General features: G+C 38.0%; 1 protein-coding gene across 1 annotated transcript; it reads left to right on the top strand.

Annotated features, from left to right (window-relative positions):
• The first annotated feature begins 11,046 nt into the window (after positions 1–11,046).
• Positions 11,047–13,268, top strand: LOC143023838 (uncharacterized). The gene has a single exon (XM_076182475.1). The coding sequence runs from the start codon at positions 11,181–11,183 to the stop codon at positions 12,318–12,320; it is 1,140 nt and encodes a 379-aa protein (XP_076038590.1). The 5' UTR covers positions 11,047–11,180; the 3' UTR covers positions 12,321–13,268.
• Positions 13,269–22,827: the final 9,559 nt, after the last annotated feature.

Here is a 22,827-nt window from a genome sequence, read left to right as displayed (position 1 = left end):
ATATATATATATGTATTTACCTAGTTGTATTTTGTGGGAAGGGGAGCTATGCTCGTGATGTCCCGCCTTTGTATCTTGCAGTGTCTAGTTTGTTTTTAAACTCATGAATGGTTTTTGCGCATACCATTTCATTGTCCAGTTTGTTCCAAGTGTCCAAAACTATGAGGAAAACTGTTTTTCTTCAGTTCTCTTCTATAGCTATGTTTTTTGATTTTCTTTCCATGTCCTCTTGTGTTTCTTTTGTCCCAGTTAAGTAAGTTCTCTCTATCGAGTACCTCTGTGCCTCTCATGATTCTATAGATGGTCAATAGGTCACCTCTCTCTCTTCTTTGCTCCAGTGTCGGTAACTCCAGTTTAGCCAATCTCTCCTTGTATGATAGGTTTGCAAGTGCAGGTGCCATATTTGTAGCTGCTCTTTGGATTCTTTCTATTTTCTTTATATTCTTTTTGGTACTGTGTGTGTGTGTGTGTGTATTTATCTATCTAGTTGTATTTATCTAGTTGTATTTTGCGGGAAGGGGAGCTATGCTCGTGTTGTCCCGCCTTTGTATCTTGCAGTGTCTAGTTTGTTTTTAAACTCATGAATGGTTTTTGCGCATACTATTTCATTGTCCAGTTTGTTCCAAGTGTCCAAAACTCTATGAGGAAAACTGTTTTTCTTCAGTTCTCTTCTATAGCTATGTTTTTTTATTTTCTTTCCATGTCCTCTTGTGTTTCTTTTGTCCCAGTTAAGTAAGTTCTCACTATCGAGTACCTCTGTGCCTTTCATGATTCTGTAGATGGTCAATAGGTCACCTCTCTCTCTTCTTTGCTCCAGTGTCGGTAACTCCAGTTTAGCCAATCTCTCTTCGTATGATAGGTTTGCAAGTGCAGGTGCCATTTTTGTAGCTGCTCTTTGGATTCTTTCTATTTTCTTTATATTCTTTTTGGTACTGGGGGACCACAATGTCGCTGCATACTCTAATCTAGGCCTTATCAATGTAACCAATATTTTTTTCATCATGTCTTCGTCCAAGTATGTAAACGCCACTTTTATTGATCTTAGCAAGTTGTAAGTCTCCCCGACAATTTTGTTAATCTGTATATCATAGGACAAGTCGTTCGTGATAATTACTCCCAAATCTTTTTCGGATCCTACTTTCTTTACTTCTTTGGTTCCAATTGTATATTTTCCTGATATTCTGTTTTTGCTTTTTCCAAACTCCATTATGCTACACTTCTTAGTATTAAAGTCCACTTCCCATTTCTGACTCCAGTTCCATACCCTATTTAGGTCTTCTTGCAGTGCTTCACAGTCCTCATCAGTTTCTATTTTCCTTAGCAGTTTGGCGTCATCGGCAAAGAAGCTCATGTAGCAGTTCACGTCCTCATCCATGTCATTCATATAGATAGCAAACATTATTGGTGCCAGCACAGATCCTTGCGGTACTCCACTGATCACCTCTTTCCAGTCTGAATATTTTTCTCTGAGCACTACTCTCATCTTTCTACCAGTCAGAAAGTCCTCTATCCATTTTAGTAGGTTTCCCTGTATTCCTCCTATGTGTTCCAGTTTTTTTTAGTAGTTTTCTGTGTGGTACTTTGTCAAAGGCTTTTTGCAAGTCTAGGAATGCACAATCAGCCCATCCATTTCTTTCTTGCACTATGTCTATTAGTCTTGAGTAAAAGCATATTAAGTTTGTGGAGCATGATCTTCCTTGTCTGAATCCGAATTGTCTTGGGTTTAATACGTCATTGTCTTCCAGATGTTTTACCCATCTATTCTTGATTATTTTCTCACAAATTTTGGCTATGGTGCTTGTTAGTGATACTGGCCTGTAGTTGGTGGGTTCTTCTTTGTTTCCTCCTTTGTGTATTGGTACAATGTTAGCGTTTTTCCAGTCCTCGGGTATCTTTCCTTCTTTGAGTGAGCTGTTTATTAAGATGTGTATTTTGTCTGTTAGTTCTTCTTTGCACTCCTTTAGAATCCAATTTGCAATACCGTCCGGGCCATGTGATTTTCTGACATCCAGCCTTGATAGATGTTCTGATATTTCCTTTAGTGATGCTGTAAACTCATTCATGAGGGGAGATTTCTTGTTTTTGTCTATGTCACAATTCGGTATTTTCTCTCTGGTGAAAACAGATTTAAAGTGATTGTTCATGACTTCGGCCATCTCTAAATCTTCTGTGTATTCTATGTTTCCTTGGCATAGTTTCACCAATTCCTGTTTGTTTTTAAGTTTACCATTCACATACCGATAGAATAGTTTGGGTTGCTCTTTGCATTTGTCTATAATATCCTTCTCATGGTTCCTTTTCTCCTCTCTTCTCACATTAACATACTCATTTCTATAGTTAACATAAATTTGCCATTTGCTTTGTTTTTTGTCTTTTCTCCACTTTTTCCAAGCTTTGTCCCTTCTGTCTTTTGCCTCACTGCATCTTTTGTTGAACCAACATTTAATGTACTCTCTCTCTCGCTTTTGTCTTGGTACATGCCTGTTTACCCCTTCATTGTAGTTTTCCATCAATATATTCCATTTCTCTTCCACTGCTGTTTCTTCCCTGTAAAATATTTCCCAGTTTGCATTCCGGAAGAATGTCTTTAGTTTTGTAAAGTCTGTTTTGTTGTACCTCAGTCTTCCTTTCCTATGCTTTTCGTTCCTCTCTATGTCTATTTCTTCCTTTAGTATAGTTTCGATGAGTACATGGTCACTCTTTCCAATTGGTGTCTCATACTGGACTTTATGCACTATTTCAGGCTCTGTTGTAAATATTAGATCTAGTTTCGATGGCGCTTCATTATTTCTGTACCTTGTGTTTTCACGGACCCATTGGGTCATTGTGTACTCCATGGTCATATCTAGCAGTACATTGCCCCACGAGTCATCTCCTCCTTGCACTGTCATGCTGTCCCAACAAATTTCTTTGCAGTTGAAGTCCCCCATAACTACCAGATTACCCTTACCCATTAGTATCTCATTGAGTGATTTTCTTGTGTCATCTAGCATTTTTGTATGTTCAATTTCTTTCCAAGCGCTTGTTTTTGGAGGCACATAAGTCACCACAAACTTTCTACTTTTCATATTCTTGCCTTCGACTTTTATCATGATCAATTCAGCATTACCTTTGCCCTCTGCAATTTTTGTCACCTTTAGGTCTTTCTTGGCCAAGAACATGATTCCCCCTCCCTGTTTCTTGTCCCTGTTTTTTATCCAGTAGTTGTATAAACCTTGTCCGATAACAGTGGATGGTATTTCACCTCTTAGTTTAGTCTCTACAATTCCCATTATGTCTGGTTTTGCTTCTAACAGATAATCATTGAGTTCGTTCAGTCCCGAAATTAGTCCGTCAATGTTGGTATAGGCCACTTTTAATTTTCTTCCTTCTCCCTGGTTTCTTCTTCCCTTGTTTTGTTCGTTTTGAAGCGCCATTGTCTTAATCTCAAGTCTATTACTCTCCACTGGAATTCTTTGCATTCTGTCTCCGATCTTTTCAAGTTTTTTTCCTTTGCTTCTTCTCTTAGCGCCCTTTCTTTTTCTAATTCCTCAGTACTCATTTCTCTTTTTATCCATATCTTATTGTATTTTTCACTCTTTGCCAAGTTACCTACTTTTTCAAATATGTCTTCTGCTACCACTTGTGACCTTAGTTTTATCTTTAGAGGTCGATTCCTATCCTTAGTATAGCGACCAATTCTGTAAGTCTCTTCTAAGTCTGTGCCTGAATCACTATCTCCCCCCTGAATTTCATTAAGGATTTCTACTGCTGTCTCTTTTTCTTCTTTTTCTCTCATGTACCTCGCCAATCCTTGTTTTTCTTTAAGCCCATAAACCACAATACATTTCTTCCTATCTACTGTGTCCCTGACCCAATTTGCTTTTTCGTTAATCACTTGAATGATTGTGTCTTTTGCATTATCTTGCATTTGCTGCTTGACTATTTCTTTGAAAGCAATTTCTTTATTTTCAATATTTTCTTTCCACTTCTTAATTTCCTGGATACTGTCCCCACCTAAGTTTTCTTCGATCTTTTGTGTCAATTCTTGTAATTTGTTGTTCACTTCCTGCTTTAGATTTTCGCTATTATTATCATTAGTTTTCTTCTTTTCATTATCATTCTTCAGTTCATTTATGTCTCTTTTCATTTCTTTAATTTCGTTTGTAAGATCCAAGTTAGCTTTTTTCAGGTCAGAAATTTCATGGTTAGTCTTAGATAAACAATCAATTAAACCAATGACCTCTTTTCTTAAGTCCATGATTTCATTTTCCCACCGAGTCCTATTTTTGCTCATCTCTCTCTCTATCTCTAATAATCTACTTAAGTTCTTTCTTTCGTACTTACCAAACCCTAAGAAATCATTGTCATAACACGTGTTTTCTTGATTGTTTACATCGCGGTTCAGTGGATTGCCGCCAGATGGCTCTGATTCGCAACTGGCTTTCGAGTCGTTTTCATTCATTTTTGCTAATTTCGAGTTAACACAATTAACTAGCACTGCATAGATACCATTTCGGGCACTCACGTTCACTCCCCACCCCTACAGTACAAACCAGGTTTTCCTTTTTCGTCGTAAATCCTCTTCTTCTTGGTCGCGCGACGACAACGACGACGAGCGGTGTTGCTTCGATGAGCGTGTGTGTGTATTTACCTAGTTGTATTTACCTAGTTGTATTTTACGGGAAGGGGAGCTATGCTCGTGGGGTCCCGTCTTCATATCTCATTTTATCTAAACTATTTTTAAATTCATGTATTGTTTTTGCACACACCACTTTCTCATCTAACTTGTTCCAACTGTCTATTACTCTGTGAGGAAAGCTGTTCTTTTTCAAATCTCTTCTATAGCTGTCTTTTTTTATTTTCTTTCCGTGTCCTCTTGTATTTCTGTCATCCCATTTTATCAGATTCTCTCTATCAGTAATTTCTATGCCTTTCATGATTCTGTAAATAGCTATCAAATCTCCTCTCTCTCTTCTTTGCTCTAGTGTCTGTAGTTCAAGTTTTTCTAGTCTCTCTTCATATGATAGTTTTGAGAGTGTTGGTGCCAGTTTTGTAATTGCTCTTTGTATTCTTTCAAGTTTTTTTATACATTTTTTTGTACTTGGTGACCATATCGTTGCTGCATATTCCAATCGTGGTCTTATCAGGGTGATTAGGATTTTCTTCACCATTTCTTCATCCAGGTATGTAAATGCAACTTTGATTGTTCTTATTAAGTTATAAGTTTCTCCAAAAATCTTATTTATATGTTTCTCAGGTGACATATTATTCATAACAATGACTCCCAGGTCCTTCTCATTTTCTACTTTTTTTATTCCTTCTTCTCCCAATTTATATGCTCCTGTTATTCTGTTTTTGCTTTTTCCAAATTCCATTATACTACACTTTTTTGTATTGAACTCCATCTCCCATTTCCTACTCCATTCTTGTACTTCATTTAGATCTCTCTGTAGTGATTCCCAATCCTCTTCAGTTTTCACTCTTTTCAGTAGTTTTGCATCATCTGCAAAGAAGCTCATATAGCTTTCAATTCCTTCATCCATATCATTAATATATATAGCAAACATTATTGGGGCCAGAACTGTTCCCTGCGGAACACCGCTTATTACTTCATCCCATTTTGAGTGCTGGTTTCTTATCACTACTCTCATTTTTCTTTCTTGCAAAAAGTCCTCCATCCAATTTAGTAGCTTGCCCTGTATTCCTCCTTCAGTTTCTAATTTCTTAAGCAACTTCTTATGTGGTACTTTGTCAAAAGCTTTCTTTAGATCTAAAAATGCACAGTCTGCCCATCCATCTCTTTCCTGTATTATATCTATTAGTCTTGAATAGAAACATATTAAATTGGTGACGCATGATCGTCCTTGTCTGAATCCAAATTGCCTTGGATTTAACACTTTGTTTTTTTCTAAGTATTTTACCCATCTACTTTTGATAATTCTTTCACAAAGTTTTGCTATTGTACTTGTTAGAGAGACTGGTCTATAGTTGGTAGGTTCTTCTTTATTTCCTCCTTTGTATATAGGTACTATGTTTGCTTTTTTCCAATCTTCTGGAACTTTTCCTTCTTTCAAGGAACTATTTAGTATGCTATGTATTTTGTCTGCCAGTTCATTCCTGCATTCTTTTAGTATCCAGTTTGCTATTTCATCTGGTCCATGCGATTTTCTGACATCAAGATTACTCAAGTGTGTTAATATTTCATTCTTTGTTACTTTTATTTCTTCCATAGGGGGGACTTTCTCTTTCCATTCGTTCTCTTCAGGTTGTATGTTCTCCCTTGTAAACACTGATTTAAAATGTTTGTTCATAATTTCCGCCATTTCCATTTCCTCAGTGTATTCAACTCCCTCCTGTCTTAATTTCTCCAAGTCTTGTTTGTTTTTCAGTTTATTGTTTACAAATCTGTAGAATAGTTTCGGTTGATCTTTACACTTTTCTATGATATCTTTTTCATATTTTCTCTTTTCTTCTCTGCACAATTGTACATATTCATTTCTATAGCAGGTATATATTTTCCATTTTTCAGGTCTTCTGTCTTTTTTCCATCTGGTCCAGGCTTTGTCTCTATTGTCTTTTAACTCCCTACAGCTTTTGTTGTACCAGCATTTTACATATTCTTTTTCTTGTTTTTGTCTTGGGACATACTTTTCCACTCCTTTTTTGTAATTTTTTGTCAAAATATTCCATTTCTCTTCTACTGTTGTTTCTTCTTTGTATATTTCTTCCCAGTTTTCTTGTTGAAAGAATTCTCTTATTTTATCAAAGTTTGTTTTTTCAGGATACAGGTCGTTTCGCTACATTGCCAGTTCGCTACCAACCAGTTCGCTACATTCTTTGGTCGTTTCGCTACATTTCTTCGGTCGTTTCGCTACATTCTTTGGTCGTTTCGCTACATCCTTTCGGTCGTTTCGCTACATTCTTCGGTCGTTTCGCTACATTTCGCTACACTGTTTTTATTCGCATTTGATATACGAATATGATAAAAAAAAAAATACAATGTGTGTAGGTTTATAAAGTACCTGTAACCCATTTATTGGACGTTTCGCTACATGGCCAGTTTGGTAGCGAAACGACCAAAGAATGTAGCGAGCTGGCAATGTAGCGAAACGACCTGTAATTCTTCGGTCGTTTCGCTACATTGCCAGTTCGCTACCAACCAGTTCGCTACATTCTTTGGTCGTTTCGCTACATTTCTTCGGTCGTTTCGCTACATTCTTTGGTCGTTTCGCTACATCCTTTCGGTCGTTTCGCTACATTCTTCGGTCGTTTCGCTACATTTCGCTACACTGTTTTTATTCGCATTTGAGATACGAATATGATAAAAAAAATACAATGTGTGTAGGTTTATAAAGTACCTGTAACCCATTGGACGTTTCGCTACATGGCCAGTTTGGTAGCGAAACGACCAAAGAATGTAGCGAACTGGTTGGTAGCGAACTGGCAATGTAGCGAAACGACCGAAGAATTACAGGTCGTTTCGCTACCTTGCCTGTTCGCTACCAACCAGTTTGCTACATTCTTCGGTCGTTTCGCTACATTCTTTGGTCGTTTCGCTTACATTCTTTGGTCGTTTCGCTACATCCTTTCGGTCGTTTCGCTACATTCTTCGGTCGTTTCGCTACATTTCGCTACACTGTTTTTATTCGCATTTGAGATACGAATATGATAAACAAAAATACAATGTGTGTAGGTTTATAAAGTACCTGTAACCCATTGGACGTTTCGCTACATGGCGAGTTTGGTAGCGAAACGACCAAAGAATGTAGCGAACTGGTTGGTAGCGAACTGGCAATGTAGCGAAACGACCTGTAATTCTTCGGTCGTTTCGCTACATTGCCAGTTCGCTACCAACCAGTTCGCTACATTCTTTGGTCGTTTCGCTACCAAACTGGCCATGTAGCGAAACGTCCAATGGGTTACAGGTACTTTATAAACCTACACACATTGTATTTTTTATCATATTCGTATCTCAACTGCGAATAAAAACAGTGTAGCGAAATGTAGCGAAACGACCGAAGATTGTAGCGAAACTGGATTATCGATGGCGAATATTGCCACTGGAGTGTGACAACTCAGCCTTGAATAAAAAGGAGAGTGATAAGTTTTAGGCTGCATTATTAAAAGATAAACCAAACTTAACAGAACTTTTACAGTGTGCACTCTGTTCTTAGCCTACTCCATTCGATTGCAGAATGTGAGTTTTTAGTAAAATTAACCTTTTCAAAATTAAGGCAAGAAATAGGTTGAAGACAGCAACTGTAAATGGGGCACTGCTAGCAACAGAATGTATGAAGTCTACTGGATCATGCTGTAAAATCTTTAACCCAACAAATGATATGTATTCTCTCTTGGCAGCCAAGGAACTATACAGTAACACCTCACATTCTGAGGGCAGGATAGATAAGTTGAGTGGGAGGGAGGGAGGGAGGGGGGATTTGGGGGCTTAGTGGAAGGGAAGAATGAAATGGAAGGAAGTAGGTTTTGATAGATGTGGGCCAGACCCACTTGCTCGGGACTCATGTTAAGTCATGAAGTATAACTTGTGTCTAGAATATGAATAGTTATTTTTAATTACATACAAATATGAAAGTTTTTCTTTAAAAAAAAAATCATTTCTTTACACTGATGATGAGGCCTATTATACGTGATTTGCTATTGAGGTATGATATGTGTTAAAATGTGATTATTTGATTATTCCCAATGAAACACTAATTTGTAAAAGATAATTTATTTGAATTTCTCTATATAAAATTTAGAAATAATGCATAAAGTGTAAATTTAATCTATCTCATGGAATATATATTAGATCTCATAAAGTACGATAGTTTGAACGATATTTCTTTAAAAATAGTACCATAATTTTGTCATGAAAACAATAAATTTGAAGTCCCTGTACGATAATATTATGTTCAGAATCTGGCAACCCAACCGAGCCAGATAATAGAGGAAGAGCGCAGCCAAACAAACAAGTATTCGTATCCGAATTTATCTTAATTCTGCTATTAATTTCGTGTCCCATATTTTGGTGATTTTTTTTTTTCCATACCATTTAGTAAGCACTAGGCCTTATATTCTGTTAATAACAGTTTTGTGAGGAGCAAGTGGAGTCCTGTAATCATATAATTTACCAATTGCATTACTGTGGGCCCATCCACGTAGTCCTGTTCGCTAGTGTTACGATTAGGCGTATTTTTGTTATTTGTTGGAAAACATCGTATTTGGTTTGATTTTCATTCACAAGAATTCTGTGTTTCATATTTTGGTGATTTTTACCCATGCCCATCTGGTAAACATTATTTCTATTATTAATTTCGTATACCAGATTTTGGTGATTTTATTTATCCAGTAAGTATATTTCTGTTATTGATAGTTTTGTGAGGAGCAAGTGGAGTCCTGTAGTCATTTAATTTGCCATTGCATTGCTGTAGGCCCATCCACTTAGGCCTATTAGCTAGTGTTACGATTAGGCGTATTTTTGTTATTTGTTGGAAAACATCGTATTTGGTTTGTTTTCATTCACAAGAATTCCGTATTCCATATTTTGGTGATTTTTACCCATGCCCATCTTGTAAACATTATTTCTGTTATTAATTTCGTATACCAGATTTTGGTGATTTTTTTTATCCAGTAAGCACTAGGCCTTATATTTCTGTTATTAATAGTTTTGTGAGGAGCAGCTGAGTCCTGTAGTCATTTAATTTGCCATTGCCTATTAGCTAGTGTTACGATTAGGCGTATTTTTGTTATTTGTTGGAAAACATCGTCAAACCAAACAAGATGCCAAGGCGAAAGTCATATCCATGCGGCGACTGTATGCGTAGGTGTCGGTCAGATGTTATTATGTGCGAGCGTTGTAATACATGGTACCACAGGACATGTCAAGAACTTTCGCAAGCCATGTTTGAAGAATTGGGAAACATGCCCCTCGGATACTGGTGCCAGCAGTGCGTCCGACAAACCCATGCACCCGACAACTTTGACTACATGCTATCACGCCAGAGACTACGGGACGTCGCTCATGACATCGAGCTCCTGAAGATGGCAGCAAGACGAGAAGAAATTTTCCTTCGCAAAGTCCCTGAAATTAATGCACCATCCGGGTTCAACAAATATCAAGACGGCATTCACAAAGTAGACGAACATGCCGAGGCGATTCTGGCGAAGTTCGGAGGAATGAAGGGCAGGAGACCGATTGCTGTTCCCGGTGATGGTGACTGTCTTTTCCATTCTGTGTCTGTTGCTCTTTGTGGTCACACAGGCCTCTCAGCGCAATTAAGGATCAGGACAGCGATAGAAATGATTTCCTACCGAGACTTTTACCAGCAGCAGAACGATGATCCAGAATGGGAGGCGATGACCCCCTCATACGAAGACTCTAGTGCTGATTGCTTCCAAGGAAATTATTCATCGGGATGGACTATTCACGCCCTGTCTACTGTGGTCAAGTCAACAATTTTTTCAACGTATCCGCCAATGAATGGTCTTCAAGATCCTTGTGCCAGCCGGCTGAGTACAGCATTTGTACCTCGGGGTTTACGGCAGCGAGGCAGGTCAAATTCCATCAATATCATGTGGACCCTTTTCGGCAGCACAGGAGGTAGTCGAGGAATTTGGACGCCGAATCATTTTGTGCCGTTACTAGAGGTATCACAGGAACGAAAACGTAGTCCAACAGAAGACCGCACACTGGCATATTCATTGTCAGATGAAGTTTTAGTTGTAGCCGAAGGACCATCATCAGATGAGCCCGTAGTTTCAGATGAGATAGCCCTACCAACCCAACAGCCATCATTAGATCAGCCAATAGTTATAGATGTAGGCCAATGGCCATCACCAGACGCCATGAACGAAACGTACACGGAAAGGCGAGACACGCAGCCCGAGGGAATCAACGTGTCGTCTATAGTCTCACTGTCATCCACTGTCATTTCGGCTGCAGAAGAAGACTTCCAGTTAACGTTTGAGGTAATCGCAGATGGTACGAAAAGGTCGAAAAGGTCGACAGTCGCGGTTACATGTACAATGTCCAGTGACGTAGTTAAAACACTACGGACTGGCAATGTACAGTGCGACCTAAAAAGAATCCGTGCCGTGCCAGCGTCATTCAGAAGGGGAGCTGGTTCATAGTGGGGAAAAAGGATCACAATCACCAGGGACAACCCGGAGCAGGAATCGTCACGAAAGTCAAGGCGTCAATGAAGACGAAAGCTAAAGATAATGTTTTCAAGCCAGCAACGGCAATCGTAACAGAAGTTCTGCTGGAGAATATCGGATCGGCCCCTTGTCCAACCCTACCAAAAGCCGATAACCTGACCAGAGCAACGAACCGTTTCCGACAGAAGAACAGGCCTAAAGATCCAAAAGACCTTGAATTTGAACTGCAGAACGACCATATACCGGTGGAATTTCTAAAGGGAGATGTTAAAGTAAAGGACCGCCGCCATCTTATATTTTCTACGGATGAGCAGCTGAATTTACTGCGTAACGCGAAAACATGGTACGCCGATGGAACGTTCAAATTGTGCCGGGACCCGTTCAAGCAGCTGTTCTCCATCAACGCCTTCGTAAAAAGTGGGGAAAACACGAAACAGATACCACTTGCCTTCGCACTGATGTCCGGAAGAAGAAAAAAGGATTACAAGGCCGTATTAAAGAAACTCAAGGATAAATTAGGTACTGCCCATGTTCGCAATCTTGTGATTGACTTCGAGATTGCAATGTGGACAGACTTTCCACGAGTTTTTCCTGGGGTCAAGATTACCGGCTGTCTCTTTCACTGGACACAGTCAGTATGGCGAAAGGCCCAGGAAATCGGCCTGCAACATGCATTCATAAACGACAACGCAGTGCACGAATTCATCAAGAAGCTGATGGCCTTACCGTTTCTACCGTCAGAACACATCCCAAGAATTTTCGAAGATCTAAAGACAAAGGCAAATTCACCTGCGCTGGAACGTCTCGTTTCCTACATTGAAGATACCTGGATCATCAGCAGCGATTGGCCCCCTGCCGCATGGAGTATTTTTATGTCACCCATAAGAACGAACAATGATGTCGAGGGGTGGCATCATGCCATTAACCGTAGGGCAGGTGACAGGTGTGGCTTACCTTTTTACCAGCTCATTGAATTGCTTCATGACGAGGCAAGAATCGCCAGCCTTCAAGTCCGCCTCGTATCGGATGGTAAGCTAGGTAGGATTCAGAGGAAGAAGTACGTTCAGCTGCAGAAGAAGATCTTCGATATTTGGCAGGCCTATAACGACGGTAGGAAAACGGCGGAACAGCTTCTGAATGCCTGTTCTCACTTGAACGGTCCCGTGATCAATCACCAGTAGGCCCATCAAGCTGTCCGTCCACTAGGCTTATGTTCACTTAGGTCCATCTTACTGATATTTCGGATTTTATTTCATACCGGTATAGACCCTAAAAACTTTGTAGTGGTGTCCAAACAGGCATAATGTACTTTTACGGGTGCTTATCCGTCCAAACCAGAGCATAGATACTTCTTTTCTTTGCGATAACAAATCAATTTCCTTTCTTTGCAACAGACCAATTTCTCTTCTTTGCAATGAAAGTTGTTTCATCCCCCTTTAAAGCGTCCAAACAGGCATATTGTACTTCAACGGGTGCTTGTCCGTCCAAACCAGAGCATGAATATTTCTTTTCTTTGCAACAGAACAATTTCTTTTCTTTGCAATGAAAGTTGTTTCATCCCCGTTTGAAGTGTCCAAAAAGGCATATTGTACTTTAACGGGTGCTTGTCCGTCCAAACCAGAGCATAATTATTTATTTTCTTTGCGATGACAAATCAATTTCTTTTCTTTGCAAAAGACCAATTTCTTTTCTTTACAATGAAAGTTGTTCCATCGCCGTTTGAAGTGTAAGCTATTAATTTTCATTTCTAAGTTAATTTGTTAATCTTATCTATCGCCAAATCGCCTGATTAGGCAAATTCTTCTGTCTCACATAGAGTTACTTTATAAACCTGCACATATCGTATTTCTTATCACATTCGGATCTCAAATGCGAAAAAATATAATGTAGCGAAATATAGTGAAACGATCGAACAATGTATCTAAACGACCCAAACAATGTAGCAAAACGACCGTGTAACTGGTCATTTTGCTACAGAGCCAGTTCGCTACATTGTTCTGTCGTTTCGTTACATTATTCGGTCATTTCGCTACAATTTTTTTCGAAGTTGAGATCCGAATATGATAAAAAAAGAAACATATGTCAGTATACAATGTATAATGTGCTATTACTATAGAATACTAGTAGTTACCAATAATTTGTTCTTCAAGTATGCTACTTTTTTATGGTCTACGGTCTTTTTAATGTGCCCCCACTAAGTGCTGGATGCATTGCTACTGGTCGATAGCTTAGGTGGGGGAAACATTGATTAGGACCATCTAATGTGCTTACGGCATATACCTATGATATTTTTTCTTTGTAGGCTTACAATTTTTTTTGTTTTTCATTTGTGCTACTTTTACACATAGGCCTGTAGTCCTTTTCATGTGCCCCACCAACTGTTGGCTGGATTGCTACTGGTCGATATCTTTGGTGGGGAAACATTAAGACCATCCGATGTGCTCACGGTATGACATTTTTTTTCTCTTACTAGTATGTGTTATTTTCCTGTGTTTCAAAACAATGAAAATTCTGTTCTACTTCATTCTAAGGATATAAAACTCCGGCTTATTTTACCTTTTTTTTGTCCTAGTTTTTGGGAAACAATTTTGGGCGGGTGATCAAAAGTTGAACAATCCAATTCCATTTTTTTGTAATAATAACAATGATAATAATAATAAATAAATAAATAAACAATTTTATACTGCGCTTCCCAGCTGATGAGGCCTTGAGCACAGTTACACACACACACATATATATATATAAATATATATATATATATATATATATATATATATATATATATATATATATATATATATATATATATATATGAAAAAAGGACCGAAACTGATGAAACGTATCTTCCGCCCTTTTTATGCAATCGAAGATACGCATCATCAGTCCTGGGGCACACAGCTACGACCGACCAATATCACAAATATTTTTTGTAGGCCTGAAAATGCCTAAACCATGGAGGTAGTGTTACCTGGTCAAGGGGGCATCAACCTCATAAGAACATAAGAATGAAGGAGACTGCAAGAGACAATAAGGCCTACCTTAGGCAGCTCCGTATCCATCACCACCTCATCCCCATCCATAAAGTTGTCTAATAGTTTCTTAAAGCAATTAGTAGTTTCAGCGCTTACTACATGATTACTAATTTATTCCGTCGTCGACCACTCTATTAATAAAACAATTCTTGCCTATTTCCTTCTTGAATTTAAATTTGTCCAGTTTAGAACCATTACTGCGAGCCCTGCCCTGTTGTTTTGATATGATGAAATTGTTTTCATCACCCTTGATAAAGCCTTTGATCCACTTGAACACCTCTATTAGATCACCCCGCACTCTGCGTCTTTCCAGAGAGTGTAAGTTAAGGTGCTTAAGCCTCTTTTGTAAAGCAAATTTCTGAGTCCATGTATCATTTTGGTCATTCTTCTCTGTACTAATTCTAGTGAATTGATGTCCATTCTGTAGGACGGAGACCAAAACTACCGCATAGTCAAGGATGGGTCTAACTATCGCTAGATAGTTTAATAATTACCTCTGCACTTCTATTTGTTAATGAAACCTAATGCTCTGTACCCAGGGTCTTCCTCCAATCTCGGGTCGCGTCGTCAGACCCTGGAGACACAATCGGTTGAACTGCAATATTCTTGCAATATAAACTTTAATTGAAAAATATTCCGTTTAAAGCTCAAACCAATCAGGTTGCAGGATTCGACTTATGTTGCCAGGGCTAACATTTAGTGCAAACAGTAAGCCTATGGCATAGGCGCGGCCTATAAGAACATAAGAAATAAAGGAGACTGCAAAAGACCATAAGGCCTACACTAGGCAGCTCCGTATCCATCACCACCTGTCATCCCCATCCATAAAGTTGTCTAATCGTTTTTTAAAACAACTGATAGTTTCAGCGCTTACTACATGGTTACTAAATTTATTCCATTCATCGACCACCCTATTTGTAAACCAATTCTTGCCTATTTCCTTCTTAAATCTAAATTTGTCCAGCTCATACCCATTACTGCGAGTCCTGCCCTGTTGTTTTATGATGACCTTGTTTGCATCACCCTTGTTAAAACCTTTGATCCACTTGAACACTTCTATTAGATCACCCCGCACTCTGCGTCTTTCCAGAGAGTGTAAGTTTAGGTGCCTAAGCCTCTCTTCGTATGGTACATTTCCGAGTCCTTGTATCATATTACAATTACGTTTAATGAAACTAAACAATACACATTATTTTGTAATAAGCACATTTCGAATAAAAGAAAGAGAAAATGATAAAAAATAAGAATTATTCATCCCAGTTTTAAATAATTTAGGTCCCACCTAATTCCAACTGAATCTGAAGATGACAAATATTTCATTTTAGAACGCCCGTTCATTTCACGCACATGGCATATATCTTAGTGTGTCTTGTGCGTGAAACTAAAGTGGAACTCACCTAGGAACGCGCCCAGCTCTGGTAATGTGCATGATAAGTCACTGTTTTATAATTATCTGCCCGATAATCTGCCTGACGATAGCATAAAACAAGGCCTGATAACAACAAATTTATTTATCGCCAATTAGGTAAATTCTACTTCCGGAGCCTGCAAAAATACTTTACAAATTTGCACACATTGTATTTTTAATCATATTCGTATCTCAAATGTGATAAAAAAAAAAACAGTGTAGCGAAATGTAGGGCAACGACCAAAGAATGTAGCGAAACGACCGAAAGAATGTAGCAAAACGACCGAAAGAATGTAGCGAAACGACCGAAAGGATGTAGCGAAACGACCAAACAATGTAGCCAAATGTAGCGAAACGACCAAAGAATGTAGCGAACTGGTTGGTAGCGAACTGGCAATGTAGCGAAACGACCGAAGAAATAGCAAATCGTTTGTAGCAAACTGGACATGTAGCGAAACGTCCAATGGGTTCCAGGTACTTTATAAACCTACACACATTGTACTTTTTATCATATTCGTATCTCAAATGCAAATAAAAACAGTGTAGCGAAATGTAGCGAAACGACCGAAGAATGTAGCGAAACGACCAAAGAATGTAGCGAAACGACCAAAGAATGTAGCGAACTGGTTGGTAGCGAACTGGCAATGTAGCGAAACGACCGAAGAATGTAGCGAAACGACCAAAGAAATGTAGCGAAACGACCAAAGAATGTAGCGAACTGGTTGGTAGCGAACTGGCAATGTAGCGAAACGACCGAAGAATGTAGCGAAACGACCGAAGAATGTAGCAAATCGGTAGTAGCAAACTGGCCATGTAGCGAAACGTCCAATGGGTTACAGGTACTTGATAAACCTACACACATTGTATTTTCTATCATATTCGTATCTCAAATACGAATAAAAACAGTGTAGCGAAATGTAGCGAAACGACCGAAGAATGTAGCGAAACGACCGAAAGGATGTAGCGAAACGACCAAAGAATGTAGCGAAACGACCGAAGAATGTAGCGAAACGACCGAAAGGATGTAGCGAAACGACCAAAGAATGTAGCGAAACGACCGAAGAAATGTAGCGAAACGACCAAAGAATGTAGCGAACTGGTTGGTAGCGAACTGGCAATGTAGCGAAACGACCAGACACCGTTTTTTCATACATCATTCTTCCTTTTCTGTATTGTTCATTTCTTTTCATATATTTTTCTTCATTAAGTTCCAGTTCAATCAGTATGTGGTCAGTTTTACTTATTGGTGTTTTATATTCAATCTTGTCCACTATTCTAGGTTCAGATGTAATTATTAAGTCTAGTCTCGATGGCTCTTCTTCATTTCTATACCTAGTGTTCTCCTGTATCCATTGTGTCATTGTATGGTCAGTAACCATCTCGAGTAGAGCGTTACCCCATGAGCCGTCTCCACCCTTTACTGTCATTTCTTCCCAGCAGATTTCTTTGCAATTAAAGTCGCCCATCATAACTATTTTTCCTCCCTCTTCCATTATCTTGTTTAATGTTATCTTTGTGTCCTCTAACATACTTTTATGTTCACTCTCTTCCCATGAGGTTGTTTTTGGGGGCACATAATTTATCACAAACTTTCTGTTCTTCTTATCTCTGTCTTCTACTTCCATCATTATCATTTCTACTGCATTCTTTCCATATGTGACACCCTTCACGTTTATATCCTTCTTAGTTAGGAACATAACTCCACCTCCTTCCTTTTTCACTCTGTTTCTAGTCCAATAATTATATGCATCATGTCCTACACTGTTGGGTGGTAGTGGACCTTTTAATTTTGTTTCTACAATTCCCATTATGTCTGGTTCTTTTTCTTTCAAGTAATCATTCAGTTCATTCAATCCTGTTATTAATCCATCTATATTTGTGTAAGACACTCTTAGTTTTCTGCCACTTCCATTGTGTTCTCTGTTTCCCTTTTGTTTTTCTCTTGTATGTCGACTTTCTTCAGTTTCATATTCACTACTCTCCAATAGAATCTCTTTTTCTGACTCTGTTCTTATCTCGTTTTTTTCCTTTGCTTCAAGTCTTTTCTGTTTTTCTTCCTCTCTTTCCTCTTTATTCATTTCCCTTTTTATCCATACCTTTTTATATTGTTCACTTGTTGCTAGTTTCCCTGTTTTGGATAAGATATTCTCAGCCGTAGTTTGTGACCTGAATTTAATCTTGATTGGTCTGGTCTTGTCTGTACTATATTTCCCTAGCCTGAATTTCTCTTCAATTTGTTTCATTATTTCTGGATCATCTTCCAGAAATAATTTTAATAAAATTCTTACTTTTTCATTTTCATCTTTGATTCTTGTGGTTCTATCTGGGTTATGTTTCTCTTCCATTCCTAATATAATTATACATTTATTTTTGTCTGCTAAGTCTCTTACTATATTCTCCTTCTGTCTCATCACTTTAATAACTGAGTTTTCAGTTTGTTCATTCATTTGCTGTCTGATTATGTCAGTGAATGCAACCTTGCTATTTTCATGAATTTTTTTCCAACCCTCCTTGTTCTCCATATTATTCTCCTTTAAGACTTTATTCTCATCTTTTACTTCTTTTAACTGTTGTTTTAATTCTTCAATTTCCTTAGTTAAGTTTTTGTTCGCCCTCTCTAGTTCTTCCAATTTTTCAATTCTTCGTATCATACTGTCAACATTACCGAACCTACGCTCCAAGTCCTCGTTCATCTTATCGACCTTCTCTTCTAGTCTTGTCAGTTGGGGGGGGGGGTTGTGTCCCCCCCACCCTCTTTAAATCCCTTGAAAATATTCTCATCACTTTCTACTGTATTGCTCCTATCTATACTTCTAATCTTCACATTCCTATTAGACATGTCGTCATCCTCCAGCTCGTCTTGCGGTCGCTTGTCCACCTTTCGGCGGCCCGTTAGGGCCAATTCCTCCACCTCCTCATTACCTTCCATTTCCCCAGCAATCCCTCCCCCTCTCCTCTTTCCTTACTTTCCCACTACCCCACGAGCAATTTCCCCCCACCCTGCAAATACAAAAAGGCACTTCTCTTTGCGTTGGGATTCACAATCTGCACTTTTCTTCAGAACGTTCTTCAAGCCGTCCGTTCGTTGAAAGTGTGTGTGTATTTACCTAGTTGTATTTACCTAGTTGTATTTTACGGGAAGGGGAGCTATGCTCGTGGGGTCCCGTCTTCATATCTCATTTTATCTAAACTATTTTTAAATTCATGTATTGTTTTTGCACACACCACTTTCTCATCTAACTTGTTCCAACTGTCTATTGCTCTGTGAGGAAAGCTGTTCTTTTTCAAATCTCTTCTATAGCTGTCTTTTTTTATTTTCTTTCCGTGTCCTCTTGTATTTCTGTCCTCCCATTTTATCAGATTCTCTCTATCAGTAATTTCTATGCCTTTCATGATTCTGTAAATAGCTATCAAATCTCCTCTCTCTCTTCTTTGCTCTAGTGTCTGTAGTTTAAGTTTTTGTAGTCTCTCTTCATATGATAGTTTTGAGAGTGTTGGTGCCAGTTTTGTAATTGCTCTTTGTATTCTTTCAAGTTTTTTTATACATTTTTTTGTACTTGGTGACCATATCGTTGCTGCATATTCCAATCTTGGTCTTATCAGGGTGATTAGGATTTTCCTCACCATTTCTTCATCCAGGTATGTAAATGCCACTTTGATTGTTCTTATTAAATTATAGGTTTCTCCAAAAATCTTATTTATATGTTTCTCAGGTGACATATTATTCATAACAATGACTCCCAGGTCCTTCTCATTTTCTACTCTTTTTATTCCTTCTTCTCCCAAATTATATGATCCTGTTATTCTGTTTTTGCTTTTTCCAAATTCCATTATACTACACTTTTTTGTATTGAACTCCATCTCCCACTTCCTACTCCATTCTTGTACTTTATTTAGATCTCTCTGTAGTGATTCACAATCTTCTTCAGTTTTCACTCTTTTCAGTAATTTTGCATCATCTGCAAAGAAGCTCATATAGCTTTCAATTCCTTCATCCATATCATTAATATATATAGCAAACATTATTGGGGCCAGAACTGTTCCCTGCGGGACACCGCTTATTACTTCATTCCATTTTGAGTGCTGATCTCTTATCACTACTCTCATTTTTCTTTCTTGCAAAAAGTCTTCCATCCAATTTAGCAATTTACCTTGTATTCCTCCTTCATATTCTAATTTCTTAAGCAACTTCTTATGTGGTACTTTGTCAAAAGCTTTTTTTAGGTCTAGAAATGCACAATCAGCCCATCCATCTCTTTCTTGTATTATATCTATTAGCCTTGAATAGAAACATATTAAATTGGTGACGCATGATCGTCCTTGTCTGAATCCAAATTGCCTTGGATTTAGTACGTTGTTTTTTTCCAAGTATTTTACCCATCTACTTTTGATCATTCTTTCACATATTTTTGCTATTGTACTTGTTAGAGAGACTGGTCTATAGTTGGTAGGTTCTTCTTTATTTCCTCCTTTATATATAGGTACTATATTTGCTTTTTTCCAATCTTCTGGAACTTTTCCTTCTTTTAAGGAACTGCTTATTATGCTATGTATTTTGTCTGCCAGTTCATTCCTGCATTCTTTCAGAATCCAGTTTGCTATTTCATCTGGCCCATGCGATTTTTTGACATCAAAATTACCCAAGTGTGTCAATATTTCATTCTTTGTTACTTCTATTTCTTCCATAGTGGGGACTTTTTCCTTCCACTCAATCTCTTCAGGTTGTATATTTTCCCTTGTAAACACTGATTTAAAATGTTTGTTCATAATTTCTGCCATTTCCATTTCCTCAGTGTATTCAACTCCTCCTTGTCTTAATTTCTCCAAGTCTTGTTTGTTTTTCAGTTTATTGTTTACAAATCTGTAGAATAGTTTTGGTTGATCTTTACACTTTTCTATAACATCTTTTTCATATTTTCTTTTTTCCTCTCTGCACTTTTGTACATATTCATTTCTATAACCAGTATATATTTTCCATTTTTCAGGTCTTCTGTCTTTTTTCCATCTGGTCCAGGCTATGTCTCTTTTGTCTTTTAATTCCCTACAACTTTTGTTGTACCAGCATTTTACATATTCTTTTTCTTGTTTTTGTCTTGGGACATACTTTTCCACTCCTTTTTTGTAAATTTTTGTCAAAATATTCCATTTCTCTTCCACTGATGTTTCTTCTTTGTATATTTCTTCCCAGTTTTCTTGTTGGAAGAATTCTCTTATTTTATCAAAGTTTGTTTTTTCATACATCATTCTTCCTTTTCTATATTGTTCATTTCTTTTCATATATTTTTCTTCATTAAGTTCCAGTTCAATCAATATGTGGTCACTTTTACCTATTGGTGTTTTATATTCAATCTTGTCCACTATTCTAGGTTCAGATGTAATTATTAAGTCTAGCCTCGATGGTTCTTCTTCATTTCTATACCTAGTGTTCTCTTGTATCCATTGTGTCATTGAATGGTCAGTAATCATCTCAAGTAGAGCATTTCCCCATGAGTCATCACCACTCTTTACTGTCATTTCTTCCCAGCAGATTTCTTTGCAATTAAAGTCGCCCATCATAACTATTCTTCCTCCGTCTTCCATTATTTTAGTTAATGCTATCTTTGTGTCCTCTAACATACTTTTATGTTCACTCTCCTCCCATGAGGCTGTTTTCGGAGGCACATAATTGATCACAAATTTTCTGCTCTTCTTATCTCGGTCTTCCACTTCTATCATAATCATCTCTACTGTATTCTTTCCATATATGACACCTTTCACGTTTATATCCTTCTTAGTCAGGAACATAACTCCACCCCCTTGTTTTTTCTCTCTGTTTCTAATCCAATAATTGTATGTATCATGTCCTACACTGTTGGGTGGTAGTGGGCCTTTTAATTTTGTTTCTACAATTCCCATTATGTCTGGTTCTTTTTCTTTCAAATAATCATTCAGTTCATTCAATCCTGTTATCAATCCATCTATATTTGTGTAAGACACTCTTAGTTTTCTGCCACTTCCATTGTGTTCTCTGTTTCCCTTATGCTTTTCTTTAGTATGTCGAACTGCTTTATTTTCATGTTCACTACTCTCCAATAGAATCTCTCTTTCTCTGACTCCGTTCTTTCCTCGTTTTTTGCCTTAGCTTCAATTCTTTTCTGCTTTTCTGCCTCTCTTTCCTCCTTATTCATTTCTCTTTTTATCCATACCTTTTTATATTGCTCATTTGTTGCTAGTTTCCCTGTTTTAGATAGAATTTTCTCTGCCGTTGTTTGTGACCTGAATTTAATCTTAATTGGTCTGGTCTTATCTGTACTATATTTTCCGAGTCTGAATTTTTCCTCAATTTCCTTTATAATTTCTGGTTCATCTTCCTGGACTAATTTTAATAAACTGCTTACTCTTTCATTTTCCTCCTTGATTCTTGCGGTTCTATCTGGGTTATGTTTCTCTTCCATTCCTAATATAATTATACATTTCTTTTTGTCAGCTAATTCTCTTACTATATTCTCCTTCTGTCTCATCACTTTAATAACTGAGTCTTCATTATGTTTTTTCAATTGCTGTTTGACTATGTCAGTGAATGAAACCTTATTCCCTTCTTGAGTTATTCTCCAATTTTTAGCTTCTGTAGCTATTTTCTCTCTATTTTCATTACTATTCTTCTTCAATTTCTCATTCTCCTCCTTTACATTTCCTAACTGTCTTTTTAGGTCCTCTATTTCTTCAGTTAAGTTTCTGTTAGCCTTCTCTAGTTGTTCCAACCTTTCAATTCTCTGGAAAATGGAGTCTACATTACCTAACTTACGTTCCAAGTCCTCGATCACCTTATCAACTCTCTCCTCTAGTCTTATCAGTCGGGGGGGGGGTTGTGTCCCCCCCACCCTCTTTAAATCCCTGGAACATATTCTCGTCACTTTCTTCTGTATTGCTCCTCTCTATACTTCTAATCTTTACATTTTTATTAGACATTTGATCCTCACTCAGTCTCTTGTTTACCTTCCGCTTGTCTGGCTGGGCAAAGTCTACTCCCTCCTCATTTCCTTCCATTTCCCTCAGTAATCCCTCCCCTTTTCCTCTTTCCCTACGTTCCCACTACTCCACGAGCAATTTCCCCCCCACCCTGCAAAAACACTAGGCACTTCTCTTTGCGTTGGGATCCACAGACTTCACTTTTCTTCAGAACGTCATCCAAGCCGTCCATTCGCTGAAGTGTGTATTTACCTAGTTGTATTTACCTAGTTGTATTTTACGGGAAGGGGAGCTATGCTC

The sequence above is a fragment of the Oratosquilla oratoria genome, unplaced genomic scaffold (assembly GCF_046742065.1).
Source record: "Oratosquilla oratoria isolate Oo_2021 unplaced genomic scaffold, ASM4674206v1 SCAFFOLD66, whole genome shotgun sequence".
Taxonomy (NCBI): Eukaryota; Metazoa; Arthropoda; class Malacostraca; order Stomatopoda; family Squillidae; genus Oratosquilla; species Oratosquilla oratoria.
This window is presented reverse-complemented; position numbering and strand designations above follow the sequence as displayed.